At 33.7% G+C, this 27,671-nt stretch overlaps 3 protein-coding genes across 5 annotated transcripts; 2 read left to right on the plus strand and 1 right to left on the minus strand.

Annotated features, from left to right (window-relative positions):
• Nucleotides 1-2,358: 2,358 nt before the first annotated feature.
• LOC145626384 (transcription initiation factor TFIID subunit 9-like) lies at nucleotides 2,359-5,452 on the plus strand. 3 transcript variants are annotated; one of them, XM_081678811.1, is made up of 5 exons: nucleotides 2,359-2,490; nucleotides 2,609-2,668; nucleotides 3,826-4,095; nucleotides 4,483-4,798; nucleotides 5,256-5,452. In XM_081678811.1, exons 3-4 carry the CDS (start codon nucleotides 3,838-3,840, stop codon nucleotides 4,753-4,755), a joined length of 531 nt encoding a protein of 176 aa, XP_081534937.1. In that variant the 5' UTR covers nucleotides 2,359-2,490; nucleotides 2,609-2,668; nucleotides 3,826-3,837; the 3' UTR covers nucleotides 4,756-4,798; nucleotides 5,256-5,452. The 3 variants fall into 3 exon arrangements, with proteins under 3 accessions (XP_081534937.1, XP_081534938.1, XP_081534935.1); XM_081678812.1 differs by lacking the exon at nucleotides 5,256-5,452 and adding an exon at nucleotides 3,625-3,689 and having other exon boundaries at nucleotides 4,483-5,230; XM_081678809.1 differs by lacking the exon at nucleotides 5,256-5,452 and having other exon boundaries at nucleotides 2,360-2,490; nucleotides 4,483-5,228.
• Nucleotides 5,453-7,985: 2,533 nt separating this feature from the next.
• Nucleotides 7,986-10,179, minus strand: LOC145628618 (nicotianamine synthase-like). The gene has a single exon (XM_081680956.1). It carries the CDS (start codon nucleotides 9,940-9,942, stop codon nucleotides 8,956-8,958), a length of 987 nt encoding a protein of 328 aa, XP_081537082.1. The 5' UTR covers nucleotides 9,943-10,179; the 3' UTR covers nucleotides 7,986-8,955.
• A 6,354-nt stretch (nucleotides 10,180-16,533) lies between these two features.
• Nucleotides 16,534-17,403, plus strand: LOC145627508 (uncharacterized). The gene has a single exon (XM_081679894.1). The coding sequence runs from the start codon at nucleotides 16,534-16,536 to the stop codon at nucleotides 17,401-17,403; it is 870 nt and encodes a 289-aa protein (XP_081536020.1).
• The last annotated feature ends 10,268 nt before the right edge of the window (nucleotides 17,404-27,671 follow it).

Here is a 27,671-nt window from a genome sequence, read left to right on the forward strand (position 1 = left end):
GGTAATGCTTTATCTATTGAGCAATTGTATACTTCTGATTTTTTTTAGTTGATATCTTTCTATTTTTTAACGCTTAATAACTTTAATTATCAACATTGTAAAATTATAAAAAGTGGAGATTAATAAAATATACACATAGACAATTTAAACAAGATTCAACATGATTATATAGGTAAAGAGTAACATTTGATTGACGTACCTTCTTTGTTCTAGGGCTTCGGCCTAAAGGCCTTTGCTAACTCAAAAAACCTTGCTCCAGGGGAATGTTGCTTTGCATTTTGCAACTTTGGGGAACTACCACTTCCAAAATGCAATTTTAAATTTTTGATATTGAAGTAATTGTTTGAAACGAATTTTGAAAATTCCACATTATTATAGGAATATAGGTTGAGTATGCGTACTATTATAACCTTATGAACCTTTAAGCGGACAGTACACAATTGTAAGCGGACTTAAATTTTAGCATAAAATTAAAATTTGGTGGTCAAACATTTTATTGTATATAATAGTATATATATTACAAGATCATAATTTTTTTTTCCAATAATTCCTTACATTATTGACTATTGAGCCAGTGAGCCTTGGTGTTGTTTGATTGCCTTTAGTTTCCATGGACACTCAAAATTTCCATGAATTTCCTTTTAGGTGTGTTGTTTGGTTAGCATTAAAAAGCAAAAATGAGGGAAGTCACAATTCATAGGAATTTTCACTTCCTATAAAACATGAAAAGTTACTTACCCACCCCTTCCTCGGTCATTCAAAATTCCTAAGATTTACAAATTCCCCCAAATAACAACCAAACATATTTATATAATTTATAGGATTTTTTGACACAGTTCCTGGGAATTTCAATAAAGGAAGTAATTTCCTACATCAAGTCATCAACCAAACAATGTGACAAGGTTGTACATAATACGGAGTAAGAGCCTGTTCTCATACGATTATTTTCATTTCAGTTCAGTTCAACTCCTAATTTCTTTCTATTATAAAATATTTAGTTCAGTTATAATAAGTTCAGCTCAGTTCAGTTTTAATAAGTTCAATTCTGAAAACAGACCCTAATATGAGGTAAAACTAAGGGCCTGTTCCGATTGACTGAACTGGGCTGAACTGAACTGAACTGAACTTATTAATTAGTGATTTTTAACTGCGGATTAGTGATCTTTGATTATTTATTACTATACATATGTGTATATACAAATGTACATATTAATAATAATAATAATATTATTGTTGTTGTTGTTGTTGTTGTTGTTGTTGTTGTTGTTGTTGTTGTTGTTGTTGTTATTATTATTATTATTATTTTTATTATTATTATTATTTATTGATGATTATTTTTATTATTATTTATTGATTATTATTATTAGTATTATTATTTCAATTATTATTGTTGTTATTATTATTATTATTATTTATTGATGATTATTATTATTATTATTTATTGATTATTATTATTATTATTATTATTATTATTATTTATTGATGATTATTTTTATTATTATTTATTGATTATTATTATTAGTATTATTATTTCAATTATTATTGTTGTTATTATTATTATTATTATTTATTGATGATTATTATTATTATTATTTATTGATTATTATTATTATTATTATTATTTATTACTTATTTATTATTATTATTATTATTATTATTATTATTATTTATTACTTATTTATTATTATTATTATTATTATTGTTGTTGTTGTTGTTGTTAATATTATTATTATTATTATTATTATTGTTGTTGTTGTTGTTGTTGTTGTTGTTGTTGTTGTTGTTGTTGTTGTTGTTGTTGTTGTTGTTGTTGTTGTTGTTGTTGTTGTTGTTGTTGTTGTTGTTGTTGTTGTTGTTGTTGTTGTTGTTGTTGTTGTTGTTGTTGTTGTTGTTGTTGTTGTTGTTGTTGTTGTTGTTGTTGTTGTTGTTGTTGTTGTTGTTGTTGTTGTTGTTGTTGTTGTTGTTGTTGTTGTTGTTGTTGTTGTTGTTGTTGTTGTTGTTGTTGTTGTTGTAATAAGAGCTTAAAAGAATGAAATAATTATTATTATTATTATTGTTGTTGTTGTTGTTGTTGTTGTTGTTGTTGTTGTTGTTGTTGTTGTTGTTGTTGTTGTTGTTGTAATAAGAGCTTAAAAGAATGAAATTTGACTTTATATCATTAGCAATATCATTAGTCGTAAATTAAGAGCTGAACTGAACTGAACTGAACTGAGCTAAACTGAACTGAACTGAGCTGAACTGAATTTCAACGGAAGAGAACAGGCCCTACAACTATTCCTAATTAAAAAAAAAAAGAAAAAAAAAATAATAATAATTACAAGTTTGCCCTTTAATTACATTCTAACACTAATTAACCGGCCATTTAAAAAAGCTTCTGTTAAAGCAGACAAGCAGTAGCGAACACACAAAAGTAACAGAGGAATTTACTATTCTCTTGATTCATTGAAGCGGCTTGTAAACTTGTTCTCTTCCATTGAAGCAGCATTTGAGGTGAATCTTTTTATTTTTTGTTTTTCAATCATTTAATATCAATTTCACAATCTAGGGTTTATCGTTAATTTAATTCAATTTAACGTCTTTCTCTTCCTGGTTCTCCCCTCTCTCTCAGTTCTCCATTGAAGCGCACTCAACTTCGCACTTGTCGTTCTCCATTGAAGCGCCTTCTGAGGTAAGAAGTTGTTTTTTTTGTAATCATCATATCAATTTCACAATCTAGGGTTTAGTTTAATTCAATTATCAGTTCAGTAAATTTAGGGTTCGAAAATCTCAACTATTGGTTCTAACTACTAAGATTATGAAAGATCATAACCAGCGATTATGTTCGTAGAAAACAAAATTATGAGCCTAATGTGATATTTGAATCATATATCCCTAAAATTATGTGATATTTCGAGATTATTGAATTAAATTTGAGTGCTAATGTATTTCCCTTTGATTTTAGGATTGAACTACTAGATTAGACCTCTTCTCCGGGACGGGCCTGGAGAAGCCTAGTATGGAAACATTACTCACAATTGCCTGCTAGCTTGGGCAACTGTAATTTTCTAGATTTTTTGGGATGCGTCGTGCTGTATTCTGTATATCTTAGTGCTAGATTTACGGACGAAGGGAAAATCAGGAGCTTATGGATTCTGATCATGCAGGAATCGCGAAATCATCCAACTTAGGATGTAACATTCTACTGACTTGTGTGTGAGTGTGCAGATTTTATAGCTGTTCTAGTATGGTTAGTGTAGGATTGACTTGTTGATTTTGCTTAGCAAAGCTGCTGAGTACTTAAGCGTAGTAAAGGACAAGCAATAGGTACCTTTATCATTAGTACCTTGGGTGGGGTGGGGTGGGGGGGGATCTGGTGTATTTCTGTTTATGTTTGCCTTTAGTAATTTGTTGAGTGCTTAAGTACAGAAAAGGTAGAGCAACAGATTCTGATGATGATTTGGCTACAGTTTACTTGGCTAGACAATCTATTTTACAGAATTGCTGACTGCCGAATAAATTTGGGATTAGCATGGGTTCTGTAATCAGTTAAACAATTATGGATTTGTCCTAGAAAGCTCTACCGCATCTTCTTGATACTACTATATTTGTTATCCTAATTATGGAATCTTACATGTTTGATTGTAGAAATTATGTGAACAACTTGACCCTGTGGCTCAGAGCTTTGGTTTTTGTGTCTTGTTTATATACAAGTATGATATTGGGGAATTACTGCTGATTTAAAAAATTATGAGTACTTTAAGTTGTCTTACTTTCTTCCGTCTGAGCTTCATGATTAATGAATAATTATGTATCTCAATTTACAATGCACATTGGGTGGTGTTGCAGGTTTGGAGATTCATGGCAGAGGGAGAGGAAGAATTGCCCAGGGATGCAAATATTGTGAAGTCATTGTTAAAATCTATGGGTGTTGAGGAGCATGAGCCCCGTGTTGTGCACCAGTTTCTGGAGTTGTGGTACAGGTATGCCGTTGATGTCTTAACGGATGCACAGGTTTACTCTGAACATGCCGGCAAAACCTCAATTGACTGCGATGATGTTAAGCTTGCTATCCAATCAAAAGTGAATTTCAGCTTCTCACAACCCCCACCCCGGGAGGTACTTTTAGCTTTCTATTTACTCCTATCCAAGTATTTATGTGTGCATATTATAGAAATCTCTATTGCTATGATCTCATTGTCTAAAGACGGGAAAGGAATGCCACTTTTCTTAAAAAGGTTGACATGTGGCCATTTGGGATCCTAATTGTATAATTAGCAAGAATTGGATATACAGGAGAGAATTAGTAAGAATTTGGAACAAGATGTCATTTGATATCTTATTAGTGGACACTAGGACTGTAAATGTTTTCATTCAAGGTTTGGTTGTTTTTTTTTCTTCCCTTTTTTGGTGTTTAGAAGTGATGATTGATTCCTCTTGAGTCTTAACCATTTTCTTTTCTTTGTAGCATTATTCCTAATTGTGAACTTTTAACTGTTGGATCAGGTATTACTCGAGCTTGCTAGAAACAGGAACAAAACTCCCCTACCAAAGAATGTTGGAGGCTCTGGAGTTCCACTTCCTCCTGAAGAGGATACACTGATTTGCCCAAATTATCAGCTAGTGATACCAAAGAAGCAGAACCCCCAGGCTTTAGAAGAAACAGAAGACGAGGAGACTGCTGCTACTCCTAGCACATCTCAAGAGCCAAGAGCCGATATGATGCAGAGCACTCCACAGAGAGTCTCTTTTCCTCTGGGAGCTAAGCGTCCAAAATGACCTCTGACCTTTACTTATCAGACACAACATTCATCATTTCATGGTATGGTCTTTTCCCTTTTGAAGAGCACCATGTCAGGTGAGATCTCCATTTTTTTATGTACATGGGATTCCTGGGAATTTCAAGTTTCTAGTCTGAAACTTCATCAAGGTGGCCATGTGGGAGCTTATAGATCAGTCGTCTGCTTGTTTAACTTGAACGAAAGCTACCTGTATGCTACTAACACCATAAAACTGTAGCGAATGTCAGATATATTGTATGCATCTGAAGATTACGACAAGTTCTCTTGTTGTATCTTAATACAGTAGTAGTAATACTGTTTGTTTTTTAAATAGAAGTGATAATTGCTTTATTTTTCATGTAAATCGTATTCCATTCGGAGCATGAAACAAAAACTTATGTTCTGTAGAGTTCCTTTGGCGATGTTCATCTTTGAAATAACTTATCAACTACCATCGCATCAATAATTGACAATATAATCTTGGATTTTTATTTTTAGGAAATGCTCGGAGATATGAACTTGCTTACATTTGCTCGCAACTACCAGGTTAGACTTGAGCACACCAGTCACATCGTTACACTCTATTATTCTCAGAATTGGAGATTTTGAAACGTACAATATTTCCTGTTGGTAGTATTGTTGTTTGTTTAAAACTTTTAATATTGGCCAATTGATTAGCAAAATAGTTAAATTATACACCACACATGGATTAGTGGTGAGTGATGATATGTAGTAGCTTGTATCATGACTTAAACCTACAACATGAGGTTAACTACTCTTGACTTCTCTAGTGTATATACAATTGGTTAACTCAATAAGTAAAGAAACAAATGAATATATTTTTATCAAAAGTTCAACAAAAATAAGTCCAGGCTCTGGTAAGCTCACCTAAATCCCATATAATTCCTAAACTACTAATTTTTTTTTTGGAACAAATCCTAAAATACAAGTTTAGATAAAGGTTAATGAATTGAAATAAGTTTCTGAAAAATAAATTTAAACAAGATTGATTAAAGGTTACTCAAATTCAATTTACAAATTTCTTTTAAAAAATTACATTTTAATTAAAATTTTATCGTAGTGAAAATTAGGTAAGTAGATAAAATTCAACAAACTTAGTACTCATAGAACAAACCCTTCGATTGGTCAATTTCCGGAGTATATCGCGTTGTAATTTGGAATGTTTGTTACTCCGTATATGCTATGGTTGGAAACAATGTCTCACATCCTCAAAAGACATTACCAACTAAATTAATTGATATTTAGATCTATCAATCTCAATTATACCTCTTGACAAACCAAAGGAACACAATAAACAAAGCATAAGAACCATATATGTTGCTAGTGGAATATAATCACAAAATAGATGATCTCATGGTGTCTCTCTAGATTAACAACTTGCATCAAATCATCTCTTTTCTGTCTAAAATTGAAAGGACTCCAGATCTTATTATGAGCATATGTTTTTTTAATTTATTTTTTGGGTTTAATTTCTTATTGTCTTACCCAAAAAGAACCACAAAAATTATTTCCTGTTATGGATATCATTATCAAGAATTATGTAAAGAGGTTCTCTAATAATCTCAGTTGACAGCATCTATTTGTGTTTTATTAAAATTTCCCATCTTTTCCCTTGGTGAGAATAGTGGCTGTCAAACCGAACAGTTTTCCACCTCGTAAATTTATACTCGAATATTTGCAAATATCTTCATTGGATTTTTGCACATTTCTTGATTTTGGTTATTTCTTAATAGATGGAATTTTTTATTGGGATACTGATAATAATATGTGTACATGCATGCTAATCAATCAATTCTTGAAGTCTTTGGTACTCCGTGTAGTAAGATGGTTTCATGTCAAACCTAATAACAGTAGTGCTTAATGGTCTTAATTCAAACATATAAATTATATTATACGTAGCACGCACTATACCTAAGAGTTTCACCTTTTGTAGAGAAACATTTTTTATTTTTAAAAGGTAAGATACGGGGTGTTAACGTACCTCCTGAAGAGGGAGGGGGGGATGAAGATCGAACCACCATCACTTGGGGTGGGGGGGTGGGGGGGATGGAGGGACTACCTATCGCTCCACTCTTTAGATCCTCCTTTTTTTTAGTAAAGAATGATAACTACCATTGCTAGTTGATCTCTAGATATGACCAAAATTATGAAATTGTTCATCTCTAATTGGGGTAGATATGACCAAAATTATGAAATTGTTCATCTCTAGAAACCAACTTCAACTCAGACCTACCCAAAATAATCTATCTATATTTTAACCTGTTGAAAACAAAGTTGAGCAAGTATATATACTGAAAAAGACCTTGCAAAGTTACCCTTGTAGTTGTTTATCGTACTGCACAAGCGAAACGTACATATCAGACTATCAGAGGTAAGGAATTTGCCATCTTGAGCTAGTCAAACCAGGCCAATTGAATTGGTGTGTCTTCAACCTTGTTATAAGGACCTCAAGAAAGTGCCACTTTTTAAGGACCACCTTCTTAAAGACAAGGCCGTGTGAGTTCTATTTCTTGCAAGGTACTCGAGTTTGGCTCTAGCTGCCCGGTGCATTTGATATTGAATTTGAGCCAATGTCTAATTCGTAATGAACCAAAATGAGATCAGAATTCGATTGGAAAAAATTGTGAAATGGACACAATATGTAAGGCTTTATTTTTAATAAAAGAAAATATAGTAGAAGTACGAAGTATATTTTAAGTGAATTTTTAAATTATGAGCAATAACACAGATCTCACAAGATTTTTGTGAGGACATCAAAATAATTAGGAAATTATAAATAGACTTGTTATCTTGAAATTGCACTGTAGTGTTGAAGATGACTGATTGATTGATTAGGATTATGTTAGATGCCAAAAAAAATTCCCTTCGATAAAATACAAACAATATAAAAATAAACGGTATCTGTTTATTTAACAAAATACTCCAAAAAACGTATATCGTTTTAGAAATAATGTTGATGTTGTTGATGTAAACTAATAAGTATATATATAGAATGTCACTACTCGTATTTAAAGAGGAAATTAAAGCATTTTTATCTCTAGCATGTAGTTGCACATTCTATTAAAGTTTCAAGATTTTACGGTTAACTACTTCGTTGTATATAAAAATTTGATAATGCGACATCAAAATGCTACACAAGGATAATTTGAAGTTAGAACTCAAACATCAAGATTGAAATCAAACAACCAGCCAAAAAAAAATCTGACACGAGGGGAACTTTGATTACTAAACCCAATTTGATAAATCACATACAATAATAATACATCATACATATATAAGTAACATTGTTTGACATGATTAAATTAATTAGAGCTGCTTATTCTAGTGAAAAATACAACTAGTTGCAGCAATGACTTACAGTAATCTGTATAGTCCACACGATTTATAATTTCAAATATCTACTTTGAATAGGACTTGAAAATTATTTTTAAACAATTCCTATAAAATCCAGGAATTATATCATTGACGAAAATTCACCTTAATTAGCTTCCATTGCATGTTGTGGCTTCTTTCCTCTGCTTGTCACATCATTCATCCCAATTATTGAGAATTAGATTCAACATCCAACTAGACCAACTAACTTTGCACCTCTTCCCAAGAATAACAACTAAAATAAACACCCAATCATGTAACCTTGATCAAGATCATAATTTGAAAGGCATCTACCCCAATTAAAATCAACCTTGATAGATGTGCCAAGGAAATTTGGACATGATTATTATTATTTTTTTAATTTAAACTTTGAAAACACAACAATAACTATAACCGGACCCCTTTGATCATGTTGCAGCCAGATGTACGCAACCTTACCTTTGAATGACTAAAAAAAACACGGGATTATAAGAAGATCAAATTTGGCTTCATTTTGCAAGTTGGATGATTAATGAAACTTAGTGAAACCAAATATGATGATCAATGACAAATTAAAACACTAGGGTTGGACCACATTTTATGTGTAGGACATGTTACATACTCCCTTCCATGAAAATGAGATGATCCATGGATAGAGATCAACAATGGGTCGGGTTGGGTCGGGTCGGGTTTGGTGAGGTTGGGATGAACAAATGAGATGGTACGTGATAAAGGAAGATTAATTAGATAGAACAACAAAAATGGCAATTCAAGATCAAGAGTAGGAAGTGTACGTATGTGTTACACTTTTATTTAGCTTGGCTTATTATTGATGAGCACTAGAGGCTAGTTCTCCTACAATATTACCATGATTCAAAGGGTTAAATGGTTGAATCTCCAAACACTTGCAGCTTTGCAACCTTATTGGAGAGAAGTTATGTGTGTGATTTTGCTCCCACTCCAATGAATACACCGGGGAAGACCGATCATCATCGGCCTTCCTCGCGATCACGACCGAGTTGATCACCTCGTCCGTTGGGTGAAAAACTGATAGCACCTCGAACCCACAAAGGTGTTCGGGTTCGAGAACCGGGTACAAGAAGGCTCGAGCCCCGTGGGCGCTTCGAACCATTAGGGTTGACCCAGGTGCCATGTGTTTGGCTAAGTGATGGATGACCTTGACCTTCTCCTCCTTGTTCATCCCAACAAGGGCAGCTAAGAACACAACATCATACTCTTCAAGTTCCTCTTTTCCCAAACTCATAACATCCTTAGTGTGGAATTTCATCCGACCCGACAAGTCCGGGTCGGGTTCCACCAACCGGGCCGCCATCTCATTGGCGGATGCGTCGATATCGTAGTTGTCAAATCGGGTGTCGGGGAGGTGGTTAAGGGCGAGCACGATCGATGTGAGGGGTAGCGGGCCGGACCCCACAAAGGCAACCCTTTTTGGTACATGGGTAGAGTTTTGTGTCAAGATGTTGTACTCTAACAAGCTAAGCTTAACGTAGTTGTTAAAATAAGGGAATATATTGAGGTGTTGTAACGGGACATCGTACGAGGCTAATATAGTTGAGAAATGTTTTTCAAGAAGTCCCTCAGCCTCACCACAAAGTCTAATTAAATTAGACCTCATTTCTTGGATTTGATGGCATAATTTTGTGACATCAATAGGATTAGGAGGCATGCATGTTAATACAAGTTGTGTGAACAACATGTTGACATCTTCTGAAGGTTTCAGACTTTCAAGGCTTGAGATTTTCTCATACAATTCATTAATTTGGTTCACCAATGGTTCTTCTTGGCACACCATAATGTCGACACTATGAGGTTATTTCTTTGATTGAGGAAGAAAGTTTGAAATTACAAGAAAACTATTTTTTGATATTTTTTTTTGGGAGTGTTTGGACTTGGAGATTTTGGACTATGAGAAGAGGCTTATTTATTGGCAATTGTAGGGTCCACATGAATAGTTTTAATATTTTTAGATGCTTAGTAGTGGTCCCTACTACATCTTGTGTTTTGTTTACTTATCTTTGTTTTTGTTTTAGTACTAGCCTTCTAATATAACCCTTTTATTTGTGGTACAACAAACCCTAGCTAGTACAATTATTGACTTTATCAATTGACTATAGAGAATGTCATCATATATGGGTAATTTACTGTTACAAGGCATCGAGTTGCGTGCATCGGGATCTGTAGTGTTTTTCTTAAAAAAAAATATTAATCACGGTACTTAAATAAAGTATAATGTGCAAACGATAAATTTTTAAATATCGTATCAACTAGGTTAGTTTTTTTTTACATTTTAGGGTTCTGTGACGCACATGCTTACGTTGATATGAATGATATTTTGTATTAAATTTTTTTTATATCAAAGAATACATATCACTTTTTTTCGCTTTTACAAACTTTTTTTTTTCACTTCTTATTGAACGTTTTATCAATTATTTTTTTTGTAAATGTATATTATTGTAGTATTTATCATGCATAATGCATGTATAGATGACTGTCATAATCAACTAATCTTTTCCTCATGAATTTATATAAGTATTTAGTTATATATAACTTTAGCATCGGTAAATTTGATTTCATTCTTTGATCTCTAATCTAGCTAATTAAAACTTCTAATTTAATTAGAAAGATTTGTTTGCAATATAGTATGGAGTATACACTTATACTTTCTCAAAAAAAAAAAAAAAAAAGAAGATACACTTATACAGTAATACAATTTTCTGTAACTATTTTCTAAAAACATCAATCAATACAATGTCTTTTTTTTAATTCCTTAAACTCCGTTACTAATGTGCTAGTTTTAGTTTTTTTTTTTTTTTTTTTTTTTTTTTTTTTTTTTTTTTTTTTTTTTTTTTGAGAGAGAGAGAGAGATTACTTATTTGCTAGGTGATACAAGAACAGTATTGCAAATTCATCTAAAGCTGCAAATTAAATAATGGTTATAATGCATTAATTGTAGAATTTTTATCAAAATAAAGAAAATGGTATAGTGCAAGAAGTTTATATCTTAATATTTTTTGATATGAATATGATGGATTAATTGTTCCAACTAGTGATGTCAAATTTCAAACCGAAACTGTTTAACTGTCAGAAACCGACCGATCCAAATAAGAACCGAACCGATTAAAAACCGATTTTTTTGAAACCGAAAACCGACCCGAACCGTATTTTAGTAAACCCGAAACCGAATCGACCCGAATAATGTTAAACCGTATAAGAACCGAACCCGTTAACAAACCGAACCAAATATAAACCAAACTGAAAGAAAACCGGACCGAAAAAGAACCGAACCGTATCTAACCCGAAACCGATCCAACCCGAAACCGTTTAAACTGGCAAAAAAACCGTTTACACCGAACCGTTAGCAAACTGCTACCCGTTTTCACCGAACCATTTAAAAACCGAACAGATTGTAAACCGAACTGTTTATGAACCGAACCGTTTATGAACCAAGCCGCTTCTAAATCGAACTGTTTACAAACTTTTTTATATAATTAAATGGAATTTTTTTTTTTGACAGGAATATAATTAAATGGATTAAATATTAGAATATTTTTTTTAAAATAGCAAGGCAAATCATTCATTAAGGTCTTAAGGATAATCAGTGTTCACAACACAAGAGCAAAACAAGCCTCAGGTAGGGGTGTTCAAATCCGGGTACCCGGGTTTTCGGGTACCCGAAAAAGCGGGTACCCGGATCTTCGGGTAGTTCAAAAGTCGGCCCATGTCCCGACCCAAGAAAACCGGATACATGGGGTACCCGAGTTTATCAAATCCATTCTACCAGGATTATAATTAATTAAAATAAAATTATAAAAATAATACTAACAGGCAGACCAACAACAATTACAAAGCCATATAATCCAAAAATCCAAAAAATTGAAGGATCTTGTAATATTTTATCATACTTTATCATAGGCAAACCACATTAACAATTAATAATGAACATCTTCCTTAAAACTCATAGCTAAACTGGACCCATCTCAAACCATGAAAACATCTAAATTAACACTGCAACTTGCAGTCATCGTCATGTGCTTGTTTGCGGCGAGATCTTGTAGTCGCACAGTCACCGGCTTGCCGTTGCGGTAGGATATCCGTCGGACGTCATTTGACTATGTGAGAAAGGGAATGAGGGATGATTGTGGTCGACGGCAAAACTATAATGATTTGGGGGGTTTCAAAACTAGAACAAATTCGCTTGTCTGTCAAAGAATACACAAGAAATGAAGTAGAATTAGAGAGATGAGAGATGAGAGAGAGAGAGAGAGAGGAACAGCAAGAGAGGGAGAGGAACAGCAAGGGCGCGGCGGAGAGAGAGAGGGGGGAAGATTGATAAGTGATTACCCTAATTCCAAATTGGGCTTCAAAAGGGTTTCATGTAAATCTAACCATTGATTTTTTAATCTATGGTTTAGATTGGTGATCTGTGTGTGTTGTGGGAGAAAGAATCTAACCATTGATTTTTTTTAATCTATGGTTGAGAGTGGTGATCCGTGTGTATTGTGGGAGAAAGAATCTAACCATTGATTTTTTAATCTATGGTTGAGAGTGGTGATCCGTGTGTGTTTGTGTGTTGTACATTCATCTACAAAAATATTATTCCCTCAATTCTTTAGTATTTTTTTGCCCCATTTGATCGGGATCAGTGCCCAAGACACGTATTAAAACATCTACTAGTATATCTTTATTTTCATACACGTAAAAATTATAAAAACGTTATATTAATAAAATGTATAAATAGATAAATTTAAAAAGATCACTAATGAGTCTATAACTTTGTACTAATACATACGAATAACGATGATACGAATATTTAACTATGAGATGGTTAGATGCCATGTGTTAATAATGTGTACATATGATCGATTGAACTAATCAATATTACCTTGTTAATTAGTCATTAGTGTTTTCTTTCATTATACAAATCAAAGCACTTTGTAATATCTTCATAATTTCATGAAAATATATAATGATAAACGAGTCATAATTATCAGTCTTGTTGACTAATCAAGTATCGAATTACCAAATTGCAAATTTCCATTTCACAAGAAGTCAAGAACTCATCAAATCATGATTATGATACTATGCGTAGTATATAAATGATTAAATAAGAAGCATATAATAACCTAATTGTAAAACAATAATACATTAATACACTAACTCTTATAATCTACTTCGTAATAAACTAGTAAAAACAGTATGACTAAACTTGAAACAGAACATAATATGTATTTATAAAATCAATGAGAATTTGTTTATAATATCATGCCTAAATATGAAATGATTCGCGACTTGTCGACTTTATATAAAACTTGTGAACGCAAAAGGTTAGCAAGTACTATTAAATTTCAAACCAAAACCATTTAACTGCCCGAATCCAAACAACTCGATAAACAATTTATTTTTTGGAACCGAAAACCGACCCGAACCGTAATTTAGTAAACTTGAAATGGAACCGATATGAATAACGTTAAAGTGGTTAAACCATCGAAGAACCGAACCAATTATAAACTGAACCGAAAAAGAACCGAACCAGTTAAAAACTGAACCGAAAAAGATCCGAACCAGTTATAAATTGAACCAAAAAAGAACCGAATTGTTTCTAACCCGAAACCGTTTCCAACCCGAAACTGTTTGAACCGGGATAAAAACCGTTTACACCGCACCGTTAACAAACCGCAACCCGCCTGCACCGAACCGTTTACTACCCGGATTGTGTACAACCCGAACCGAATTAAAACCGCTTAAGAATAAACCGAAACCGAATCGAACCGATAACTATTTAAACCGAACCAAAACCGACCCGTGAGACAATTAAACCGATTCCAAACCGACCCGATTAACTACCGAACCGATTTCAAACCGAACCGAAACCGAACTGTCAAACCGTTTTGACAGTGCTAGTTCCAACATATAATTATAATAAGTTGGTAATATGAAATTTCAGATTATAGCAAACCCAATAATCCTACTTCATTCATTTTGTTTATTCTTGTATATAGTTTATCAAATTAATTTAAAGACGGCCAAAGTTTCAATTTGTTATTTTGACTATTACATGAATAGTAAGTAGGAAGAACTTTATGAAACGGATGCATGGAGTAGCTTGTTACTGGTGTGCTAGATGATACATGAATAGTGTTGCAAATCCATCAAAAGCTACAAGTGATGGTTATAATTGTTCCAACATGTTAAAAAGCTTGCTCAATTTAAAGAAAATGTTGGTGCATGATTCTCCAACCCTTCAAAGGGAATAAAAGAAGCTTTGAAAGAATGAGCACATACTCCATTTAGTGTGGTTCTGCATAGTTTATGCATGATTTGTTATAAATTAATAAACAAAGAATTTCATATACCATGTAATTAATCAATGCATGCTACAATATATAGCTTCCCACTATTCTGAATTCTGATACACTATTTACTCTTACCTCAATTATTGCAAATACAACATGTATTTTTTAAATTCTACCTTCATCATGACTCATGAGTATAAGTATAGTAGTGTTATAATATCTCCAATCAAAATTATTTTATGTTACTTTTTTAATATATAGATTGAATTGAGGTTTAATTAGTTACCCTAAATCAACTAAAGTACAAGAATCAAGGTTGGCCTGGTTTAGTAGTTGAATCGAAGAGGTCCTCTTTAAGTGTTTTTACCTCTATGACATGAGAGAGGTTTGCTTCTCACTCCAGGCAAGTGGATCTATTTTAAATTTCCCTAGCCAACTTGTAATAAGGGACTTCTTCTTACCAACTACAGAAGATAAATTAACTAAAATTACAAAGTATAATTTGTGACCGATGTCTTTTTTTCAATCACTCTTCATCATTATGTTGCATGCATTTCGAGGGCAAGGTTAATTTGTAATTCGTATATATGAAGATTAAAATCATCCTTATCATTTTGATATATGTATGAAAACGATTACTCAAAAACCAACTAATACAATCAACTATGACCGTTCTTCTAAAACCTAATTGCCAATCTAGTAGTGATTTAAGGTGAAAATTTATTGTGACTGCATGGTAGTTAGCTAGGAATATTTATCTCAAATCTATTTGCTTTGATAGTTGCAACATATTACAACATCGAGGCATTATGGTCGTAAATTGCACCACGCAATTTTGTATTTTTTTTTTCAGTTAAAATTGAAAACAAACTTCATCATTTTACGTTGAAACCCTATATATATCATGTACTACCCCTATTTTAATATAGTACTAAGGTATTATTAGTATTAAATTTATGTCATAAAGTTTATGACTTGTTGTGAAAGTACAGAAGATGCATGCTATAATATCGCAAACTTTAGAACATGGGTGTCGACATTATATGTTCATCATTCAATTTGATCTCCTTTAATTTGGCAGTCAGGGGCGGATACAGGTTGGGTTCAAGTGGGTTCATTGAACCCACTGAATTTTTGAAAAAAAATTAAAAGTTTTTTTTTTTAAAAAAAAAAAAACGAAAAAAGGTTAAATACAATATCTTTACACTAAATATTAACAAAACAATGTGCAGCCTAGTGGTGTTTTGCCTTGCGCGCCTTTACTTCCCCTCTTATTAAGAAGGCACGGGTTCGAACCCTGCCATAACCCTTTTTTTTTTTTTATTCTGTAATTTTTTTTTATTCAGCAGTTCAGTCATTCACTGATTCACTCCCAAATTATTTCCCCCAAATTCGAAAACCCTAACTCACCTCTCTGCCTCTCCAGCTCTCCTCGTCTCCTCACCTCCACGGCTCCACCACTCCTCTCCAGCACGCCGACACCACTTACGGCTCCTCCTCCTCCACCCACGGCTCCACCACCTTCCCAACAGGCGGCAAGTCGGCAACAGCCCAGCGAGGCAGCGACTCCAGCGACGGCAGCGAGGCAACTGAGTAAGGTATTCTACATTTCTACAATTCTACTTTTTTTTAGGTATTCTACAAGTACAATTCTATATAGTTCAATACTTAAATGTTAATTCATTTAATTAGATTGTAAATTTGTGGTGTTTATAAATTATAATTGATTTATTGATTGAAATATTGAATACTTAGATTGTTGGGGTTTATAATTGATAAATTGATGATTGTTTGATAAATATAATTTGTGGGGTTTATAATTGATAAATTGATGATTGTTTGATAAATATAATTTGTGGGGTTTATAATTGATAAATTGATGATTGTTTGATAAATATAATTTGTGGGGTTTATAATTGATAAATTGATGATTGTTTGATGTAGTTAATTTATTGTATGATTGTTGTTTGATTTCAGTTTGCAAATGAGTTTCAAATGTTACCTCATTGTATTCTACTATTGTTAAAGTTCTTGAGAAGGTTGGATCAAATAAGATTTATAAGGATGATCGTGTGAAGGCTATCACTATTATGTCTACATTTGAATCATTTGAATTTGTTTTCATGATACATTTGATGTCTGAAATATTTGGCCAAACTGATAAACTGTGCCAAGCTTTGCAAAGAGGGGACCAAGATATTGTTAATGCCATGGCATTTGTAACATTAACTAAGGAGCGATTGCAAAATATGAGGGACCATGGGTGGGAAGACTTTTTACATCTTGTAATTTCTTTTTGTGATAAGTATAATGTGGAAGTACCTGCTATGGATGATATGTATGTTCCTCGTGGAAGATCGAAACGCTTCTTTGCCAAAGTTTCTAATCTCCACCGATTTCGGGTAGAAATGTTTATAAGTGTCATTGATTTACAACTCCAAGAGCTCAATAATAGATTTGATGAGGAAAATATGGAGTTGCTTATTTGTATATCATGCTTAAATCCGGTCAATTCATTTGCGGCATTTGATAAGCAAAAGTTGATGAGACTTGCTGAGCTATATCCCAATGAATTTCCAACTAATGATATGACAATGACTGCACTTCGTCATGAACTTGGATTTTTTATTGATGATATGCGCAAAGATGCAAGGTTTGGAGACTTGAAGGATATTAATGAGCTTTCTATGGTGCTTGTTGAAACAAATAAGCATAATTCTTACAAATTGGTTTGCTTGCTTATACGACTAGCATTGATCCTTCCGGTGGCGACTGCAAGTGTGGAACGAGTGTTTTCATCAATGACTTATGTAAAAAATAAGTTGCGGAATAGTATGGGCGATCAATTATTGAATGATAGTTTAGTCACTTTTCTTGAGAGAGACTTATTTGCTAGAGTTAGTGATGATGATGTATTGATACGCTTCCAAAGTATGAAAACTCGAAGAATGCTTTTGTAGGTTTTTTTTTTTAATTTATTATTTTTTTTTTCATTTTTCTAAGTGTAATCCATTTGTAATCCGAAATTTGAACTAATGTACTGAATATTTAATTAATGTATTCGCGTTCCTTTTTTTTTCTGATTCCGAACCCACTATTTGGAAATCCTGGATACGCCACTGTTGGCAGTAACTTGGGTACAATTGTACAAAGAACAAGATCGATCGAATTAATAGTGGTTCAATATTCAATAATCATGCAAGACGTACCATTAATTATTATATTTCACCTTTTATTTTATTTTTTGCATTCTCTCATGATCTTGATCACCAATGTCGGTGTAATTAGTCATACACGAAAATAAATAAAATGATGAGCTAGTTACGGTTTATATATATTGGGTTATAGTAATATACAATAGATCCCTTTTTCAAAACCAATTGTCGCATATATTATACTTGTAGATGTCTAGATTAAAGTTGTCACTATACTAGTTACTTTATATAATTAAATAAATAATAATAATAATAATAATAATAAACTATGGGCTCGTGCTGCAGCTCATATCTTCACTAGGGTAGGTTTTGCTATAGCTAGAGGAGTGGGGGCCCAGATTGTATCTCGGCTTCCCACTAATTTATTGTAGGTTGTATGACTTTTGTTTTTGAGATATAATAATAATAATAATAATAAAAAAAAAAAAAAAAAAATAATAATAATAATAATAATAATAATAATAATAATAATAATAATAATAATAATAATAATATGATGAGCTATATAATTACGGTTTATATATACTAAAATTTGTGAAATAGTGTTTATATAATTAACTATATATATGGGTAGTTGTATGCTTACTTAACTGGGATATTTTGTGATCGGATCATGTTATACAATTTATAATTGCAAATACATTTAATCACTAACTAAGCTATACAGTACATAAGAAGGAGAAAATAATAGTGTTGGAGATGTAAATGAAGAAGACATCCGCCTTTTTTAAGTTGTTACTCAATAAAGCTTAACATCAAATTCCGTTTATATTACTTGTTTAATTTGTAACCTCTTTATACTCAAAAGGCAACAAGCTTAAAATTGAGTGAGTTTGAATAAATTGATTTTTTTTTTTTTTTTTTTTTTTTTGAACGGAATTGAATTTTACTTAATGTACGAAATAAAATGAATTTTACTTAATAATGTACGAAATGTTATAATCACCACCAGTGTCTTCATCCCCAATATCACTAGCTAAAACAAGTATAAATTTATAATAATTTGCATGTAATAATTATTTGTTATCAAGTTGTGCATCTGATTAGAAAAATCAATGATCCACCATATCTCACCGTCCGTTAATTAAGTACGTATGTGTAATCAACTAACCATTAATCTTTTATTGTAATTTGTTACATATATATACGTCGTATATATTGTTGTGACGTGATTTATTTATAATTAAACAATAGTCTAGGTCGGTTTTCAAGTACTACGTGCAAGTATAATTTAATAAATACATTTGTGAATAGAATCAGCCTTTACTACTGTATATTACTAAATAGTACAAATCTCTACTTGTATGATATGAAGTATTACTTACAGCTGTCAAAAGTTGACGTGATCGGAAATATCGACTCAAACCCGATTATTAACCGACCCATCTGAACCCGAAAATATGGTGACCCAAACCCGACCTGACCCAACCTAAAACCAACCCTAGACCCGAGTTGACCCGAGTATGTGAGATCCGAACATGAACTGACCTAGAGATGACCCGACCCGAACGTAATAACCCCGTAAATTATTGACCTAAATCGAACCCGACTTGAACCAAAATTGACCCAAGACCGTTTTAACCCGTCAAAACCCGAATTTAACCCGACTTGTTATTAACCTGACCTGAATTCAACACGACTCGTTCCTAACCCGACCCGAAATTTAACCCAACATGTTACAAACCCGACCCGAAATCAACCTGACTTGTTATTGACCTGACCCAAATTCAACCCGACTTGTTATTAACCCGACCCAAATTTTACCAGACCTCTTACGTACTAACCCGACCCAAAAATTCAACCCGATCTGTTACTAACCCAACTCGAAATCAACACGACTTGTTATTGACCCGACCTAAATTCAACCCAAATTGTTCCTAACCCGATTTCAAATCACCTTATATGCAATTTAGACCACCTTATTATTGTTAATCAAAGCATTTTGTCTAGGGAGACCAAGTTGGTCTAGGCCAGCAAAAGAAAGGAGCATTATCCTCAAATTTAAGAGTTAAATATAGTATATATTTGTTGTATGGTCAAAGGAGATAATTATCTTCCTAAATTATAGACTACAGTTCTCTAGTATATTACCATATATATTATAGTCAAAGGAAATAATTAGCTTGATAAAAATGATAATTATCTATTTATACTTAGTTGAACACGAATATCACCTCACTGGAAATGACCCAACCTAATTGTAACTTGCAAATTATTGACTTGAAAATAACCCGACTTGAATCCGAGAATGACCCGACTTAAAAATGACCCAAACTGATTATAACCCGCAAATTATTGACTTGAACCGAACCCGACTTGAACTCGAGAATGACCCGACTTGAAAATGACCCGACCTGATTATATCCCACAAATTATTGACTTGAACCGAACCCAACTTAAACCTGAGAATGACCCGACCTGATTATAACCCGCAAATTATTGACTTGAATCGAAACCGACTCGAACCTGAGAATTACCCTAACCTGTTTTAACCTGTAAAAACCCGAATTAAACTCGACCTATTTTACACCCGACCCAAATGCATGTAACCTGAGCTGTTATTAACTCGACCCAAACCCGATAAGAAGTATGACCCGACGTGACCCGACTAAAGCATAATCCAACCTAAACCCTACCCGCTTAGGTTATGGAATTAATCCGAATTGACCCGACGCACTCTTATTACCAACCCAAAATTGACTCGTTTACCCGAATTGACAGCTCTACCCGAAACCTCCAAAATTTCTCAAAAAGCGAGGATATTAGTCTTCAATTTTGGAATTTTTTGACTTTTTTTCTCCCGGATTTAAAAATTGCCGAAATGTTTAACATAGTCCCTAATACCCTCCGAGAGTCCAATTGGCAAGTTGGAACCATCCAATTTGCCTTTAAATGACCAACTTACCGGTTTACAACTTGCACCGATTTCATCAACTCAAGCCTACCATGAACATTTATGACAACAAATAATGATCATAAATGGTTCCAAACGGCATTATATGACCCCGAGATGTATCCCATACGATTTCAAGACTTTTCAACACCGAGCCCCGAAATCTCTAAAATTTCTCAAAAAGCAAGGATAGCCTTCAATTTTGGAATTTTTTAACTTTTTTTTTCGCTCGCTGACAGAGTAAAGTCGTATCCCCTAATCAAAAATAATTACCTAAATCACTAACTAAGGTAGATAGGGAAGTAGGGTCGATCTCCACAGGGAAACTAGTCTTTTTACTCCTAATTTATTATTATAGTCCAAACTATTTAAGTAACCAATATTTATAGTTGAATAAGAAACTAGACTAAAAAGAGTAGGAATAGGGAGAAAATAATATATAAAGGATCTAGGGCATAGGTTCACCAATAAATAATACTCCGGGGTAAAATAGGGTAATCAATCATTGACATTGCATAAATAATATGATTAACAGGTTCTCGCAATTTATTAATCAACAAAGATCTAACAGGCTCTCGCAATTTACTAGATCTAAGTTCTTATTGAAAATAGCCTTTAATATCAAATTAACATCTGCTCGATTCATCAATTTAATATTGCTATACTTTTACAAGCCGCAATTGTAAAACATTAAAACAATCCAATAAGAAATTATCATGCAATACCAACAATCAATAATAGTCAATCATCAATGCATCAATTAACCAGATTGTAAAGGGCTCTCACTACTTATTACAATCACACAATTAATTTATCGGTATTAAATCTCGTCTCTCGAATCTTGACTTAACCATTTATAAATTAACTTGCCTATTGAAACTAGACCTAAACATTAATTCTCATCTCTCGATTCTTGAATCAACATTGTCAAACTCATGCATAAAAGATAGGCCTAATCTAGTCACAGAGCATTAAATCAATCAATAGGAAATTAATCTAGCATTGATAATCAACAACAATAATTTACCCCTTCATATTATTTATTAGATCCCCATAAACCCTATGAATTAAACTACTCACACATATTAAAAACTAAACTAATCAAAGTAATAAAATAAATCATGATCAAAGGAATAAAATAAATAACTAAGATTAAGGCAAGAGAAATCGTTACCGAAATAAATCTGGAATTAATGAAAGAATTAAGAACAAAAGTTTAGAGAGTTTTTAAGAGAGAGAAAACTAAGTAGAGAGAGAAAGTCTAAGAGAAGAGATTAAGAGAAGAAGAAGAGATCCTAAAATCGTATTACGAGGGAGTATTTATACTCCGTACAAAAATCCTAAACCAAAACAAATTAAAACGACGCTAATCGTCTCCTAAATATACACGCGCCCGATCGGGCGAGGCACCGCCCGATCGGGCGCGCCTTTTTTTTATCTCTAATAGCAATCTCGCGCCCGGCCGGGCGCGTCACCGGGCGCGTCACCGGGCGCTTCTCCCGCCCGGCCGGGCGCGCCTCCGGGCGCCAGCCTTATTGGCCGGGCGGATCATTTGGGCCACTATTTGGACTTCGATTGGGCTCCAATTCTTCGGGCCAATCTGGGTTTCCTCTTTGGGTCTTGAATACTCGGTCCAAATGCCCCGGTATCACCTAAACCGAGCCCTTAATCACCGGTTCGATGTCTCTAACCGGCCCTGGGCTATAAACTCTGGTCGTGTTTCTCCAATGCTCGTGATTGCTCCAAAATATATCGGGAAAATACTCCAAAAGCATAAATCCCTGCAAAAGTCAACCAAATCTACGAAAACACTGGAAAACACCAATTAGTAATAAAAGTGGCTCTAAAGAGCCAAAAACACTACTAATTATGACCAAGGGACGGGGGTAAAATACTATATAAAATAGACACATCACCCGCATATATAAATGTTCAAAATGTTTACCATGGTCCCAAATACTCTCCGGGAGTCCAATTGGGTGGGTGGAACCATCCAATTTGCCTTTAAACGATCAATTTACCGGTTTATAACTTGTATCGACTTCATTAATTTAAGCCTAACACGAACATTAATGATGACAAATAATGATCATATATGGTTCCAAACGACATTATATGACCCCGAAAATTATTCCCAAGAATTTCAAAACTTTTCGACACCGAGCCCGAAACCTCTAAAATTTCTCCAAAAGTGTGGATATAGCCTTCAATTTATGAATTTTTTGACTTTTTTTGGCCCGGAATAAAAATTGCCAAAATGTTTACAATGGTCGTCTCTAATACCCTCCGGGAGTCCAATTGTGTGGGTGGAACCATCCAATTTGCCTTTAAACGACCAATTTACCAGTTTACAACTTGCGCCGATTTCATTAACCCAAGTCTACCACAAACATTTATGACAACATATAAAGATCATATAAGGTTCCAAACGGCATTATATGACCCCGAGATGTATCCTTATAATCAAAAGGCTTTTTGACACCGGGCCTCAAAACCTCCAAAATTTCTCAAAAAAACGTGAATTATGAATTTTTTTACTTTATTTCGCTCGAAAATAAAAATTGCCAAAATGTTTACCAGCCACGTTCCTAATACCCTCCGGGAGTCCAATTGCGTGGGTGGAACCATCCTATTTGCCTTTAAACGGCCAAATTTACCGGTTTACAACTTGCACCAATTTCATTAATTCAAGCCTACCACGAACATTTATGACAACAAATAATGATCATATATATATGGTTCCAAAATACATTATATGACCGGAATGACCCCAAGATGTATTTCGTAGAATTTTCAGACTTTTCGACACCTGGTCCCCGAAGACTCCAAAAATTCTCAAAAAATTTTTTTGACTTTTTTTCGCCCAAAAATAAAAATTGCCAAAATGTTTACCACGGTCTCTAATATCCTCCAGGAGTCCAATTGGGTGGGTGGAACCATCCAATTTTCCTTTAAACGACCAATTTACCGGTTTACAATTTGCGCCGATTTCATTAACTCAAGTTTTACCATAAACATTTATGACAACATATAATGATCATATATGGTTCCAAACGGCATTATATGACCCCGAAATGTATCCCCAATAATCTAAAGGCTTTTCGACAACGTGACCCGAAACCTCCAAAATTTCTCAAAAATTGTGGATATAAGTCTTCAATTTTTGAATATTTTGACTTCTTTTCTCCTGTAAATAAAATTTTTTGAAATTTTTACCATGGTTCCTAATACTCTCCGGGAGTCCAACTGGGTGGGTTGAATTATCCAATTTGCCTTTAAACAACCAATTTACAAGTTTACAACTTGCACCGATTTTTTTATTATTTCAAGCCTATTACGAACATTTATGACAACATATAATGATCATAAATTATTCCAAACGGAATTATATAACCCCGAGATGTATCCCCTAAAATTTAAAGGCTTTTCGATATCGGGACTCGAAACCTGCAAAAAAATTTTAAAAAACATGGATATTAGCCTTCATTTTTGGAATTTTTTTTTTTTACTTTTTTCGCCCGAAAATAAAAGTTGAAGAAATGTTTACCGTGTTCCCTAATACCCTCTGCGAGTCCAATTAGATGGGTGGAACCATCCAATTTGCCTTTAATTAAACGGTCAATTTACCGGTTTACAACTTGCACCAATTTCATTAACTCAAGCCTACCACAAACATTTATGACAACAAATTATGATCATATATGGTTCCAAATGGCATTTTATGACCCTGAAATGTATTCCCTAGAATCTCAAGACTTTTCGATACTGGGCTCCGAAACCTCCAAAGTTTCTTAAAATGCGTGGATATTAGCCTTTATTTTTGGAATTTTTAGACATTTTTTGCCCGGAAATAATAATTGTCGAAATGTTTACCATTGTCTCTAATACCCTTCGGGATTTCAATTGGGTGGGTGGAACCATCCAATTTGCCTTTAAACGACCTATTTACCGGTTTATAACTTGCACTGATTTCATTAAATCAAGTCTACCACGAACATTTATGACAACATATAACGATCATATATGGTTCAAAACATCATTATATGACCCCGATATGTATTCCCTAAAATCTTAAGGCTTTTCGACACCGTGCCCAAAACCACCAAAATTTCTCAAAAAGCGTGGATATAAGCCTTCAATTTTGGAATTTTTCTACTTTTTTTCGCTCGGAAATAAAAATTGCCGAAATTTTTACCATGATCCCTAATACCCTCAGGGAGTCTAATTGAGTGGGTTGAACTATCCAATTTGCCTTTAAACGACCAATTTACCGTTGACAACTTGCACCGATTTCATTAAATCAAGCCTACCACGAATAATTATGACAACATATAATGATCATAAATGGCTCCAAACGGCATTATATGACCCCCAAGATAAATTCCCTAGAATTTCAAGACTTTTCGACACCGGGCCCCGAATCCTCCAAAATTTCTCAAAAAGCGTGGATATATTAGCCTTCAATTTTGTAATTTTTGACTTTTTTTCGCCCGGAAATAAAAATTGCCGAAATGTTTACCATGATCCCTGATACCGTCTAGGAGTTCCATTCGGTGGGTAGAATCATCCAATTTGACTTTAAACGACCAATTTACCGGTTTACAACTTACACTGATTTCATCAACTCAAGCCTACCACGAATATTTATGACAACAAATAATGATCATATATGGTTCCATACGGCATTATATGACCCCGAGATATATCCCCTATAATTTCAAGATTTTTCGACACTGGGCCCCAAAACCTCCAAAATTTCTCAAAAAGCGTGGATATTAGCCTTCAATTTTGGAATTTTTTGACTTTTTTTCGCCCGGAAATAAAAAGTGCCAAAATGTTTACCATGGACCCTAATACATTCCGGGAATCCAATTGGGTGTGTGGAACTATCCAATTTGCTGTTAAACGGCCAATTTACCGGTTTACAACTTGCACTGATTTCATTAATTCAAGCCTACCACGAACATTTATGACAACAAATAATGATCATATATGGTTCCAATCAGCATTATATGACCCCGAGATGTATCCCATAGAATTTAAGAGTTTACCGGGCCCTGAAATCTCCAAAATTTCTCAAAAAGCGTGGATATTAGCCTTCAATTTTATTTGGAATTTTTTTACTTTGTTTTGCCCGGAAATAAAAATTGTCGAAATGTTTACCATGGTCCTTACTCCTTAATATCGTATGGGAGTCCAATTGGGTGTGTGGAACCATCCAATTTGCTGTTAAACGGCCAATTTACCGGTTTTCAACTTGCAATGATTTACCGGATTACAATGGCCAATTTAAAACTTGCACCGAACCCGACTTGAACTGAAATTGACCCTAACCCGTTTTAACCCGTCATAACCCGACTTGTTACTAACCTGACCTGAATTCAATCCGACCCGTTCCTAACTCGACCCGAATTTACCCATGTTACAAACCCGACCCGAAATCAACCTGACTTGTTATTGACCTGACCCAAATTCAACCCGACTTGTTATTGACCCGACCCAAATTTTACCAGACCTATTAGTTACCCGATCCAAAAATTCAACCCGATCTGTTACTATCTCGACTCGAAATTAACACGACTTGTTATTGACCCGACCTAAATTCAACCCAAATTATTCCTGACCCGATTTCAAATCACCTTAAATGCAATTTAGACAACCTTATTATTGTTGATCAAAGCATTTTGTCTAGGGAGACCAGGTCGGTTCAGGCTAACAAAAGAAAGGAGCATCATCCTCAAATTTAAAATATATATATATATATATATATATATATATATATATATATATATATATATATATATATATATATATATATATATATATATGTTGTATGGTCAAAGGAGATCGATAATCATATTCCTAAATTATAGACTATAGTTCTCGAGTATATTGTCATATATATTATAGTCAAAGAAAATAATTAGCTTGATAAAAATGATAATTATCTATTTATAGGTAGTTGAACCAGAATGACCTGACTTGTAAATGACCCGACCTGATTGTAACATGCAAATTATTAACTTGCACATAACTCGACTTGAATTCGAGACTGACCCGACTTGGAAATGACCCAACCTGATTATAACCCGCAAATTATTGACTTGAGCCGAACCCGACTTGAACCCGAGAATGACCTGACTTGAAAATGAGCCTACCTGATTATATCCCACAAATTATTGACTTGAACCAAACCCGACTCAAACCCGAGAATGACCTGACCTGATTCTAACCCGCAAATTATTGACTTGAACCGAATCCGACTCGAAATCGAGAATTACCCTAACCAGTTTTAACCCGTGAAATCCCGAATTAAACCCGACCTATTGTTCACCCGACCCGAATGTAACCCGACATGTTATTAACCCGACCTAAACCCGACCCAAACCCGATAAGAAGTATGACCCGACGTGACCCAACTAAAGCATGACCCAACCCAAACCCGACCCGCATAGGTTATGGAATCAATCCGAATTTACCCGACCCGTGTTGATCCGACCCACTCTTACCCGACCCGTTTACCCGAATTGACAGCTCTAGTATTACTGTGTAAAAAAAAAATGAAGTATCAATATATATATTAAAACTCAAAGGCAAGCATTGTAATCTTGCCACGTGTTGTCAATCTCGCCACGTGTTGCCATGTCACATACTATTATCAATCATCAATGTTTCCACACAAAAAATTAATAATTTGTGAGCAATAGTATTTGAACCCATGACCTCATTTTCATTAAAGTTAAACTCTAACCATTACTCCAACAACAAATCTTATGATAATAAAGTTGTATTAAAAAGAGTTATTCATGTTCATAAATACAAAAATTTTAATAGCCAACTTATATGTGTATATTTTGACAACAATATAATTATAAAATTAATTTCATTTTTTTCCATTACTCAACCTTTAGTATAAGTTATACACTTATATTTAAGTATTAAAATGTGTAACCCAAATTTAAATAAAGATTTTTTTTTTTAACTAAGAAATTTGTTACTAGAAGAAATTTTAATGATACGATATAATATTTAGTTACTTCATATTAATTAATAATTAACAAATGGTCGATATTGTTTTTATAAAACCAGCAATGTATGTAGGTGGCTGGCATGGGCGGTT

Source organism: Chenopodium album, chromosome 4 (genome assembly GCF_948465745.1).
Source record: "Chenopodium album chromosome 4, dcCheAlbu1.1, whole genome shotgun sequence".
Taxonomy (NCBI): Eukaryota; Viridiplantae; Streptophyta; class Magnoliopsida; order Caryophyllales; family Amaranthaceae; genus Chenopodium; species Chenopodium album.